The sequence below is a fragment of the Patagioenas fasciata genome, chromosome 1, assembly GCF_037038585.1.
Source record: "Patagioenas fasciata isolate bPatFas1 chromosome 1, bPatFas1.hap1, whole genome shotgun sequence".
Taxonomy (NCBI): domain Eukaryota; kingdom Metazoa; phylum Chordata; class Aves; order Columbiformes; family Columbidae; genus Patagioenas; species Patagioenas fasciata.
The window spans coordinates 195472026-195485995 of NC_092520.1; the positions used below are offsets into that span (position 1 = coordinate 195472026).

Below are 13970 nucleotides of genomic sequence, written 5' to 3' on the forward strand. Positions count from 1 at the left end.
GCCTATTTCTTCCCTCTTCAAATTTAGCACTCATTAAATACAACACCTTTCTTACAACTTGAAAGATATGTGGCATATAGGCTCATACCTGGCAATTACAGACTGGCAAATTAAGAAACATCTAGATATAACAGCTGAAGGAACATAAAGAAAACTGTTACAGATACTTTTTAATACCATTGGGTACTTAAACTACAGCTCAAGATCAGCTTAGACAGCTTTTAACATAAGAATTCAACAGAATTCTTTTCTATACAATATTCACTTAAATATCTATTGCACATACAAATCTTACACGCACTGTTCACAAACTGAACTGTGACTTAGTCTGAACAAACAAGTCTGCAGGAGTATACAGAGGATGTTTGGCCTTCACTGATCAACAGGTCAATCCTATTCATACCTTTTTTTATTTCCACTTACCTTGGGGTAGTGTTTATAACTTCTTCATAGGGAAGCCTAAACCATGGGGTTTTTAGCCATATTACACAGAATGTTAGGGATTGGAAAGGACCTGAAAAGATCATGTAGTCCAATCCTCCCACCGGAGCAGGAACACCTAGATGAGGTTACACAGGAAGGCGTCCAGGTGGGTTTTGAATGTCTTCAGAGTAGGAGACTCCACAACCCCCCTGGGCAGCCTGTTCCAGTGCTCTGTTACCCTCACCGTGAAAAAGTTTCTTCTCATATTTAAGCAGAACCTCCTGTGTTCCGGTTTGTACCCACTGTACCTTGTCCTATCATTGGTTGTCACCAAGAAGAGCCTGGCTCCATCCTTGTGACACTCACTCCCTTTTCATCCTCCCTGTAGCCACTACCTAAATATATTCCAAACTTCACTCACTTCCTTCAGACCTTTAAATACTGCATTGGATGGCCCTCGTCTTATTTACACATGTGATGGTCCTGCAGAATATACCAATTTTGTCTCTTATACTTGCCTTTAAGTTTAGAGACAACACATAGGAAATTGTGTCTACACTATGCCTATTAGTTTTCCCTCTGAAATGGCACAAGAAGGTAAACTGAGTGTAGAATGCTTGCTCTGTAAAGGACAGGAAGCTACTACATGCAGCAGTAGATGGTAGTGCAAGTCATGTATTCATCAATTCTAGAGCACTCATACAAGAGCTGTGAACCACTGAGCACAGGTGTTAGTCTAACTTTTCATTACTGTATATATAGTTTACGCAGTTAATGCAAGCATCGGGAAGAAAGGCTTGTCCACCTACCTTTGGAAAGTTTTAAAGTCTGACATAATTCTTCCTTCAGAGGTAAGGGGTGGGGGGTGGTATCTTTTTTCTCCCAACCAAGTGCTGGAGTTCAGCGTTGAATTGAAATACAGTGCTTGCAAAGTTATGGATTTTTTTTGTGTGATTTCTCTGCCTTTTTTTTTTTTTCACCACCCAAATGAAAAATAGACATGACAACAAGGCAATGTATTAACATGTTAAAAATTTTCAAGGCACATTCCAACAAAATAAACTTTTATTGAACGCAGTGTTAGGCATTCTATTTTGTTTAAGGGAACAGCATTCCCCCCCCAAATAGACTCCCTTTAACAATTTCTAAGAACTGCATTTCAGCTACAGAAATATTTCTCATGTCAAGAAACACCAAACTTCAGCCTAAATTTTTCTTGAATTATGAAGGGCAACCAAGTCCTTCCAAATTATGATAGTTTTCAGTAGGCACTAGAATGAGAAACCTGGAAATTGTTTACAATTGCTGGGTACAACATTACGTTAATTCAAATTTTATACTTACCCATCTAGAATGTTGTTCTTAAAGAATGATATAAAAAGTGGCATTTAGGAATAAAGAAATGCAGCTTAAAGAGCAGTTTATCACCATTTAAAAAAATCTTAATGGTAACCTGCATATTTAATACCATTTCCACAGTATGTCAGCTAGCAGAGGCTTAGTCCAATAATTTAAAACTTTAGATAGGAATGTCTTTTGGTTCTGAATGCATGTCATAAGTCATCATGTCCAGTAGGTGAAGGCTCAGTTGTTTCACTCTCTACTTCCTCTCCTGTAAAATTAAGTATCATAATTAGTATATAGTACATATTATAAATTATACCATATAATTTTTATATTAGGAATTTTTAAAAGACAAAACCAAGTCAACACATTTACTAAGACTAGACAAGCAATAAAGCCATATAAAAGAGCTACTTATACCACCTGCCTAGTCAAAGCTTATGATTTTTTTTTCACTAGATGCAAAAAACATTTCAAATAAACTGGTATGATATTTTTAATGGAATATAAAACCAGCACAGCTATTTCTGTTCTAAGCTTCTGTTTTCAGCTATTCACAATGAACTTTCTGCATGACCGGTCAGAAGAACTTCTTGTATTTGAAAACAAAATGGAAGTATTACTCAGAATTATTTTCTATAGTGCAAACTGCTCAGTTCAGATGTCAAAACAACCTTTAAAAAAGCAGAGCAATTTTATTTTACTGGTAAAAGCACTGGCTGTAGGAAAAAAAGCTAAGCCAATTGGTCAACTTTTCATTTTGCTTTTACTCTCATAAAATGCCAGGCCATATTAAAAAAAACAAAGTAACTGATATCCTGAGTATCTGCACAAGAAAAATACACAACTGATTTTAAAGGACTAATAGCAGTGAGTTACCGAGAACATAAGGTGTGAATTGAATGGACTTGAGTAGCAATACAACCTAGATCTTTACAATTTATTAGTACAAGATGAAATGCCAATCTTGGTGGAGGTGGGAGGAGACAAAAAAGAAACAAGTTAAGAAGTCGAAAGAAAATAAAAGTATGAGATTGAGTGTCTCTCATCTGAGACTTCAGTGAGTTGAAACAGCTTGCATGTAATCAGATAAATCCTTAAGTCATTATAATTAATGATTAAGGAAAAAAGTGTGGAGGAGGAAGACCTCCTTTTTATGATAGCAGGAATTTGCTAGTTCACTTTATGTAATGAAGCCAGAGACTTAAGTGATTTACAAACACTACTTTGAGTTACAGGAAAAAAACAAACAAACAAACCCAATGTAAGAACAGGATGTTTAAAAACCCCACTGTCTTCAAGCAATAAAACATGCATGCCAGAATGTGGCCTACACCACAAACTACTTGGCACAGACCACAGCTGTATAGGATGAGAAATTACACAGGAGAGTTCAGAAGTGACTAGGCCCTTAGACAGAAACACACCTCCAAGTTGTCAATATAGTATATTTGAAAACAGCCACTTGCCTGTTTTTACAGTTTGAACACATGTTCCATCCTTATCTTCAAACCCCTCTGAGCATACACACTTGTAACTACCTGAAGTATTAACACAGTCTTGATTCTCTTTCACACAGACCTTTTGAGGAAGGTTACATTCATCTATATCTAGAAATAGGAAAGAAAGTTTACTGCCATATTTTTTTTAATAAAACTTACCTGTGCTCAGTTATATAAAGAAAATTCTATTCAAATATAAAATACACTGAGCAGCAGAATGCTGCTGCAACAGATTTAACTTCTGTTAAAATACTCTGTTAAAGTTCTTCATGATTTAGACATTTCAAATTTATTCAGATAGTACTAGGGTATTTTATGATTTGCAGGCTCCTATGTGGGGAAATGAATAAGCAACACCACTCATCTCCTGAAGACTTCTTATAGCCATTTTCTATTGATGTCATCAAGATACAACTAAAGGGAAGGGAGCCTGTTAATATAAATACTATATTGTCATAGTTAGCAGCTACTTAAAATTGTATGTACCTTCTGCTCTTGCCCACAAAAAAACTCTAATTTCACTCTTTTTATCAGCATTTCACATGTTATAATTTACTGGGAATTAGTATCATTTAAACTTGGATGTTAATTGATTAACAGAAAGACAACAGAAACTACATTGCATCCCTGCCTTTCTGTTACAAAATGAACACAGATGCACACTTCTAATGAAGTGGTAGATAACTGACAAGACACTCACATATTTGTTCCCTGAACCCACTATAAAATACTCAATCCCTTTTGTAGGAGTGTTTCACCTTTTAGCCTTGTCATGCATATTAACTCAATAATATAAGGGAAGTTATAAACAAAGTCTTTGCTGCTAATAATAGAACTGGGTTCATTTTGATAGGCTTGAAAACTGCAGTGGCTAAATACAACTGCATTTAACAGCTCCTCAGCATGGCTAACCAAGAGTGAGCTATTAATAACCAGGGTTCTACCATGTACTGCTAAATCCACCAACCTGTACACTTTTCATCTTCCTTCATGTATCCAGATGCGCAGGTCTTACACTTGTCAGAACCTTCCCCTGTGCAACCTACACAGCTGGCATCACATGCTTAAGAAAAAAATATTTTAAACAGAAAAATTCATGTATCTGAGGTTTAAAGTATCACCCTTAAAGTCAGTCAGCTTACCCACACAAGAAATCATAGAATCATAAAATGGTTTGGGGGTTGGAAGCGACCTTAAAGATCACTTTGTTCCAACCCTCTTGCCACAGACACGGACACCTTCTGCTAGAACAGATTGCTCAAAGCCCCATCCGACCTGGTCTTGAACATTTCCAGGGATGGGGAATCCACAAATTCTCTGGGCAGCCTGTTCCAGTGCCTCACCACATTCAAGGTAAAAAAATTTATTCTTTAATCTAAATCTCCCTTCTTTCAGTCTAAAACCACTACCCTCATCCTATTACAACACTCCCTGATAAAGAGTCCTTCCCCATCTTTCCTGTCGGCCCCCTTTAAGTACTGGAAGGCCACTATAAGGTCTTCACAGAGCCTTCTCTTCTCCAGGCTGAACAACCCCAATTCTCTCAGTCCGTTCTCTTAGGGGAGGTGCTCCAGCCCCTGATCATGTTTGTGGCTCCACTCTGGATCTGTTCCTTCTTATTTTGGGGGTCCCAGAGCTGAACATGGTACTCCAGGTGGGGTCTCATGACAGCAGAGGAGAAATAACCAGAAATCACTTGCTTTCCTCATAAAATAAGTCTAAAGCCTCATCCTTCGCATGCTCAGTCAGGACCAGACCACATTGTACTAAATGCCTGGTATCACAGCCTTTATAGCATTAGATTAGTATTCTAGACAATAAAGTACAACAGCAGATTAAAAAGAAACCTTTGCATGAGAAAGATCCATCTGTGTTCAAACAATACTGGTGATCTTTGCAAGGAGAGGCAGCACACTCATCTAAATCTGAAAGATAAAAAGTGACAAGTTACCTAAAACAGTAGTAATTATTACATAGGTAGACTAATACTTAAATGTTGTGCTTTGAGATCCTGTAAGAACTTGCCCACAGAAGCCATAAACCTAGACTGACTGCACTGAGAATCGTTACAATGAGTTTAGGATCAGACATGCAACACCTTATACATAAAAGTAACATAGTAACTTCTACACTGTTTCGTTCATCTTAAAACTTACACTAACAAACCAAAACTGACACTAAGATGTTTTTGATGACAATAGCAGACATATAAGAAATTCAAGAGACCAAATCTTCCTGAATACCTACAATCCTTGTCATTTTGACATCAGTGTTTTGCACTCATTTATGCTTTTTATGCAAATAGCATAACAAATGAGCAGAAATACCACTCTTCCGGAATACAGCTGACTCCTATATTATCTATAGGAGTTCAGCGTTGAACCTATATTAGCTATACTCCTATATTATCAAGCTATGGAAATTCTTAAAGTATAAAAAAAAATTACACCAATGCACACATACACACTGCTTAGTTTTCTACACAAAGCAAACTGGAGAAAACCAAGTTATGGTTAGGACCACTCAAGCTGAAAACCAGTTCTATCTGGGAAGTTAAAACATGCTAATCTTGTCAATACAAGGAAAGGGCACAACAGGACTAGCAAATAAACAATTTGGACAGAGAAAGGCTATCTCATCTTGTTGCTGCCGACATCATTCCTACTGAATACTCAGTTAATTTATACTTGGTCAGTTGCAATGACTATTTGGGAAAAACAAAACAAAACAATACTGGAGCGTCTTAAAAACCCAGTAGCTTTAATCCAAATCCTAGTTTTCATCAGCACTTTTCAAAAGAAGCAGTGTTCACATAACTTCTAAGATACTGTTTCCAGCCATTATGTCAAGGGTTTTTAACTGGTCAAATTCAACCAGTTAAACAGAATGCGTTACTCTCCCCCAGTGCAGTCCTGCACTGGGAATGCTTTTGGTCTCTGGGTTTTTCCTTAAGTGTTCCATACATGTCTCCTCATACACCACGAGAAATGCTAAGCCAGAAATATGCAAGAGATTAACGGAAACTCTGAGCTTGATGCTTCCTGATATTCCTCTCCAATAACATGAAAACTTAGTACACGTGGCTTTTAGTGAAATGTTTGGACTCTATTAGGGCAGAGAATTTACAAACATACCATAGTGCGAAGACAATTGTGCAATTACTATAACATATGGAGATGAGAGCAATCTTCCAGTAGTTGGTAGAATAGTTTAAATCAAAAGCAGGGGCCTGTTTAACATTCACATAAACATAAAAAACCCCACATTTTAAGTGGAATACCCCACTTGCTGCTATTTGTATTCCACTAAACTAAAAAGATTAATAGTGAACAATTTTATAACGACACTATAATCACCAGGCAATCAGTAGGGAGGAAATACTGCTTTCCTGCAATGTGAAACAATACAGACTACAAACTATAGAAATCTAAACTGATAGAACACTTCCATTTAATACTATAAAATTTGATGTGATGTCATCTAATCTCATTGGCAAGTATTGTTTCAAAACCCATTTGAATTCTACCTAGCATTACTCACCCACACAAGCTGCTTCTTCATTTTTAATCCAGCCCTCTTTACAGTCTTGGCAGTCCTTGTTACTTGAACCAGTACAAGTTTTACAGGCAGCATGGCAGGCTGAGACAAGAGAAAACTACAACCTGAGCTTTGTTGAGAGATTCCAAAAAAAATTTGGGCACACAAATTCTCAAAGAAACCTTATTTAGGACTTACTGGAAGCTACCATAGTTTAGTAGTTTGACCCTCCCATTCAAAAGATTAAATCTTGACTTTATGGAGATATCATTTGCAAAACATGCAGCTCTTTCCTAAAAAAAAACCCAAACGCACAAAACAAAACCCCCCAAAACCCAGACCACTTAAAACGTTCCCATGAAAATATAAAATTCTAGTGACCAGAAGTGGCAGGTCCAATTTTGAACTATTTAGGAAGAGGAGATCAAGAAGGCAAACTTAGCTCTGATGCTCAGGGTTAGGACTCAGCACTCCCACATAACAAATGCTCAGACTACTTAATTTGCAACTAGCTATGAGAGCAATGTGTGAAGTGATACTTGTCTAAAGAACTTCACAAGGAAACATACTAGAAATCCAGATGTATATTTATAATATATATCTTACTTGCACATATAACATGCAATATATATCATATGCATTTTATATATTGTAATATAAAAGAAATCATACAGAGGAATTACTACATATCCAGTCAAAAAAACAACATAGTGTTGAAAAACAATATTTTTAGACCCCACAGTCAGGATTTAGATGCTGCAGGATCTCATTTGAGACGTAAAAACAGATGAAAACCTGACCGACTGAAAAAGTTTATTCCTACGACCTGATTTTGTTTCAAAATTAAGCTTAGACATACTTAACTGGAATCTATGTAGTCTACAGTACAGATGAGCTGTTTCCATGCCCGTTTACTCCAGTTAAGCTTATCTGAGGCATGAGGAAATCCTAGCTTTCAAAGTAGTCCACTATGCAGCAATTGCAGCTCAAGATTTTCATACAGTATTTCGCAGGGGGGTGAAGGGTGACCCAAAGCTTGCTCTTCTCTCCCACCTCCCTCATGACATATATGAATTCTGCTTCTTAATTTAAAGCAGGAACAAAAAAAAAAAAAGAAATCAAGGGCAGTATGAAAGGATGACTTAGAAAATCCTTAGAATCCCACCAAACTGACTGACTTCATTTATAGTTAAAGGCGAGTGACCAAACTGCAACTAATTTTTGTTTTTACATGTCAGTTTAAATTGTTTCAGTTTTTGTAAATAAATCTAAAAGAAGGAAGACAAAGATCTAAGCACGTGTCAAAGACTATGTTACCTGTACAAACAGAATGTGTCTCATTTCTCAAGGTACTGAAGTAACCATTAGAACAGTCCAAACAGAAATCTCCTGTGTACTCCTTGTTACAGCTACACGAGCCATCTCCACCTCGGGTACCATCACCATCACAGCGGCCATTTCCATGGCAAGGTCTTTCTGACCCACCACGACAAGCTAAAGAGGATCAAAAATACTTTGAAATCAGATAGCCAAGGAAATAACTTCCTATTCTCAGCCACAAACACCTGAAGACCCTCCCTCTTCATAGACAGTAAAGTGTAAAAAAGTAGTCATACTAAACCATGACATAACTTCCAAAACCTTTTTTCCCTTAAGAGCAACCAAAAGGCTTACAACAAGGCATGCTCAGTAATGTGTTCATGTATAAAAGCAATGCAAAACAATCTCCAGGAAAGTTCAGTTATGAATTAATTTTTGGGTAAAGACCATGCCTTAGACTCTTATCTATTATCCTAGCTTCCCAGCTAAAGTTGGTGTCTTTCTGTACTCTGGATTTCTAAGAATGCTCATACTGCAGTTGGAAAAACATACTAGCAATCATTTAGACCAAAACCGGGAATTGTCACTTCATTTTTAACAATATAAGAGGCCAAAGCTGATCTCTAACAAGGTGCAAGGTTTTAAAGATTTATAAATTATACTAACTTCAGGGTCAAAAAAGGCTCAATTACCACTTTTGCAAAGACCTTGCTTTTATCCAATTGTCTCCCACCTACTTTTATCCAATTTTTTCCATTGCCTTTTTAACAAATTCTTATTTGTGAATTTCTTCATTTAATCCCCAATGGTGTTTTGGACATCTTATTCTTGAAACTTGTCAAGGACTGTTGTCTACATAGCTTCTGAAAGGCCACCTAAACAACAGATTTGATGTCACAGAGAGCCTCTAAGCATGGGTGTGGATATGAGCATCAGATCAGATGGACTCTGTACATGTAAGTATCCTTGAGAGCTTCATATGTTACTTCATGGCCAGAAGACTTTTCTTTATGCAGGATGCCCACAAGGCAGCCACCTAACCTAGCAGGCAGCTACATACTACACAGCAGCTGCTGTCTCAAAGTATCATACTTCATGTATTTGTCCATATTATGAAAGACTAAAACAAACACAAAAATAATTTATCTGCTACTGTATTTTTCAAAGGAAGAATTACCAAGGCAATCTGGTCCGTAAGTTCCAGCAGGACAGCAAACTTCTATTGTTTCTATGCAAAACCACTTAAACAAATCAGGATATTTCTTCTTTCTGTATATGAGAGACATATTAATTTATCAATAAAAAGAATGAAGAGTCTTTAAAAGCCAGCTCACACAACAGAACCTGCACAACACAGTAAAGAAATCTATTGCATGACAGATTAGAAACCTTTTTTTTTTTCCTGTTCTGAAGATTATCTTATTTCAGGAACCCATTTCTAGAAGTCCTCTAACTTGACATGAAGTGTTTATCTAAACTATTCAGAAAATAATCCAGGAAAGACATTAACATTTGCTCAAATTATTGCCAATCTGACTTCACGATAGGGTGCTTGTTAAAATTTCTCCTCTTTTTTTAGCATGAATCAAGTATTATTTTAGAAGGATTTTTTTAAAATATTTATGTTATTTATGTGCTACTCTAGCATTAGAATATATCACCAATTAACAATGAAAACTTAGGTATTATTTTGCAAGTAAGCATAAGGACTACTACAGTTCTGAATGACAATTCACACATCTCAATATCATGCTGATACTGAAATCTCAAAAACTTTAATAAAATAAAGACTTAGAAATTCTGTAGTCTGGCAGAGGTCTTCAGCAGCTCTTGAGACATTATACAGCTCCTCTTTCTAAACTACTATGTCTGACCGTATTGACTCCACAGCTCAGGTCCTGAAAAGTAAATTTACTGAGTATTGCATGTAATGTAAGAACTAGTGAAAAAAGATCTAAGGCATCCGTGGACAAAGAAACTGTCTTTGGAAACTATCACAGAAACTGAATGACATTTTGATATCATAGGTTAAAGGACAGGAGGCAAAAGCTAATCAATTGCACTCAAATGTCTACCAAATACAAAAACTTTCAGAAAAACAATGTATTTTATGAACAGTTTTATTTACATTTTAGGAAGTCTACTTGGTCAAATTCTGTAGTTTAAGACTCATCTATTTCAAGTCCACAAATTTAAGACAACTTCAGAGAATGACCTAGTTTACTCCGGGTTGCATAGCTCACTATTCCTTCAATTGGCATGTTAATATATACACAATCCTGTACAGTTAGGTAAAAGGATACAGCAATAAAGCAGTCAATAAGAGCAAAGTGGGTTATCAGAAATCCTTATCCAGTGACGAAGTGGTAAAACAGTAGTTCACCCTATGGAATTCTAGCTGAATGGCAGTTCTGACAATCTGAAGAAGTAAAAAATACTTAGAATAAACACGATTTGGAATTAAAAAAGATCTTAAGATATTTCAATGCTACAGTGCCATCCTTGCACTGATTACATTTTATAGGGGTATACAAAAACCTCAGTTATAACAAATCACAGGCTAGCTAAGAAGGTAGGTAGAAAAGCCAGCTGCTAGACTACCAACCTCAAGATATCCAACTTCTAGATTTATTAGTATCAACTATTTTTTGATTGACAAAAGGACAAAATATTTCAGGAAAAAACAAAAGCAAACAAAAAGCCCACAAGAACCAGAGTCCCTTGCAGTTTTATGATGAAGGAAACCAAAAGAGCAATAAACCCCAAAGTTTTCCAATGTTAGCTTGCCTCAAGACCACACTGGTAACTGAGTAAACAATATATCAGTAGCCAGACTAGATGTTTTGGTGCAACACTTCTGAAACTGAAAATTAAGAGAAATATGGTACAGTGGCACATGATATTAAGAATCATCCTGAACCCAGCTGTACTCAATAGCAATTCTTGAAGAACTATGAAGAATTACCCATATTCCTATCATTCAGGCACAATATTTAACATCAGTAGTTCATCCTCTTATATACTTAACCACAAAAAGAAGTCTAGAAAAAAAATTTATACTTACAGTTTGAACCACCATTTCTCTATATGTTCTTCATGCTCTTCTACCATGTTGTTACATTCAAAGTTACTACTGTCACACAGATTCTCTATGATCTCTACGAGACGAATTTCACTAGAAACAGAAAAGGAAAGTCATAAGTTAAAATAAAACATATTGCTACTCAATATAAGACAGAGAAGCTAGACTTCAGCCTAGAATACCTTACCAGTTCATGGTGAGTTCTGTATTAGTTCCAAAACAAAGCAAATAAGAATGAAGAACTAATGAACGTTATTTCAACTGAAAACATTAGAAGGATGACCACAAGAAATACATCAGCTTGCTTGTATTTATTATGTTTGCAGAGTGTAGGCTTGATAGATTTTTAGCTTCCCAGCAACTTTTGAGTGTAGTATCTTTCTCTTATGTTCAACAATACATTTTAGGTATTGCTAGTATCTGATACAAGTCCACAAAGCTCGCAGTAACTGAGGTTCAGAAATACCATCCCTACAACTTAGTTTTCCAACCAAGATTAAAAAATTAATCTGAAATTTGGAAGAAAGATACCAGATCCTTTTGCTCAATAATCAAACATACATACAAAGGAGTGCAGTAATTTGCACGTCTTACAGTTTTCTGTTTGGTACTGAAATAGTGACAAATCTAGGGGAGATATTGCTTTACTTCTAAAACAAGTACTGCCATACTCCACACCTTTTATGACAATCAGCTACTGACCACTATTTAAGAGCATTATTCTGGAACTTCAGTGGGAAAATAGAAAAAAAAATTACTATTACGAACGACAGTATTAACCTTTGTTATTTTCAGAAACAAGCCAAATAAAGGCATTAATAAGGGGTTTCAGTCTTTAATCTTTACAGTATAACCTGCTGTATTTTAACCAATAAGATCTGAAGGCTTAGACACATGAAACTTCAGCTGCGACATTCAGTATTGAAGTTCCAGACAAACACTGGTACCAGGAAGTTAAATACAGTGGACACAAAACGTAACCGAATGGAAAGTACTGAGACAGCTTACCTGGACTCATATTTTGACAGTGTCTTTTCTTCCCAAGCAGTGTTTCCACCACCAAAGTTCTTTTTAGCTGTATCTGCTAATCCCTACAAAAAGTACCAAAGGAATGTGACTATATAGGTTTTGTTTCTAACAGAAATTAAGAGCAATAGTAGTAAATACATACACAAAAACTGTGAAAAGTGCCATGTAGAAAGTTCAGTAAAGCTCTGAAGCTTCTAATTGAATTGCAAGTGAAAGAAACAGGTACTCATAACAAGAAAAGTGAGGAAGTACAGGTTAAAGCATAACATTACTCAGTTCTCATAACACAAACAAGGCCTTGCTAGAGCCTTTATGTCAAAAAACATAAGTGTATGAAACTTTACGTCCTCCTCTTAAGTTCTAAGGAACTTCATTAACCAGTTGATCAGGATCTCTGCTTCATTCAGTTTTGAAAGGACTTAGCCCAGTCTTCACCATGTTGTAATTTAATCACACAACAGGACAACTCATTGTGATCAGCACAACTCCTGCAAGTCACAGCCAATGCCTATCAAATCACCTCTGCAGTTAAAGCGATCTACCAAGCCTACAACGATGAATATTGGTACAAACAGTACTAAGAACCTGTCACAAGCCAAAGAAGTCCCTTGATGCTTACGTTGAATTTACTGTTCTACAATGTAGGGGCTCTTGCAAGTTGCAACAGACACAGAATTTTAGGGAGTGAAGTCTTCAAACAGCACCCCTCACGGAGCTGGGCATGCCACAGCCAGTCTTTTTGCACTAAAGCACCAAAATAGCTTTGATAGCAAGTTCGGTGAGTTCTATAACCTGCCGACCTAAGGACATCACTCGTTTCGGAAGCAGGGAGCGAACCGCTGCCGTGTTCCAGAGCTGGGAGCGGCCGCGGTTAGTGGCGGCACACCGGCGGACGCGCTCCCGGGGTCTGGCCCAGGGACTCCCAGAGCTCCAAGGCGGAGAGTCGGGCAGCCCCGGGGGCCGCACATCCGCACCGCGCCGGGCGCTGCCGCCGGCCTTCCGGCGGGTCCGCAGCCGCTGATCGTTCCGGGCACTGACCCTCGGAGCGGCGGGCACGCAGCGGCCTGTGCCGCTGCCACCGCATCTCAGGTTGCCCAGCGGGACCCCGCGCCCGGTCCCCTCCCCACAGCTGGGCCTCCCGCTGCCGCCAGCCTCGCCCCGGCCTCACCGCCCACCTGGTTGAACCTGTCCACGATGCCCCGACAGGTGGAACACGCGAGACGACGCCGCTCGCCGGCGCCCAGGGCAGGCGGTAGCATCAAGAGAGCAGCGTAGAGCGCCACGAGCAGCAGCGTTCGGCCCGGGTGAGACGCGGCGCCGGGCCCCATGGCGCGGGAGCCCCGGGCAGGCAGAGCGCGGCCGCCCCAGCCGCGCCACCGAGCCCGCCCTAGAGACCGCAGCGCCGGCCGCGCGCAGCGCGCTCGCCCCGCCCCGGCCCCCGTAGCAACCGGCCCGCGAGCTCCATTCAGATTTTCGCGTCAGCCCCACGCACGCTCAGCCACAGCCGTTCGTTGGTGGAAGCAGGGAAGCGGAATAACGTGGTCCAATCAGCACCCGCCACGCTCCGGGCCAATTGGAAGCCCCCGCGTGCTCAGAGAGCTGGGCAGGGGGCGTGGCGTAAGGCTGCCTGAGGAGCAGTGCCCACCGGTCTTGCGCACCGCCGCCATCATGAGAACGGGCAGCCAGAAGCTGCGTAGGGGCTTCAGATCCATCCGCCATTTGTATTTGGCAGG

The 13970-nt window shown here is 38.9% G+C and overlaps 1 protein-coding gene across 2 annotated transcripts; it reads right to left on the reverse strand.

Moving 5' to 3' along the window:
- Positions 1–1470: 1470 nt before the first annotated feature.
- CRELD2 (cysteine rich with EGF like domains 2) lies at positions 1471–13641 on the reverse strand. Of its 2 annotated transcripts, XM_065860817.2 has the most exons (10): positions 13413–13639; positions 12217–12299; positions 11191–11301; positions 9304–9395; positions 8124–8300; positions 6810–6908; positions 5117–5194; positions 4237–4332; positions 3237–3377; positions 1471–2035 (listed from the first exon to the last, which is right to left on the reverse strand). In XM_065860817.2, the coding sequence occupies exons 1-10, from the start codon at positions 13563–13565 to the stop codon at positions 1977–1979; spliced, it is 1089 nt and encodes a 362-aa protein (XP_065716889.2). In that variant the 5' UTR covers positions 13566–13639; the 3' UTR covers positions 1471–1976. The 2 variants fall into 2 exon arrangements, with proteins under 2 accessions (XP_065716889.2, XP_071659504.1); XM_071803403.1 differs by lacking the exon at positions 6810–6908 and having other exon boundaries at positions 13413–13641.
- Between the last annotated feature and the right edge of the window lie 329 nt (positions 13642–13970).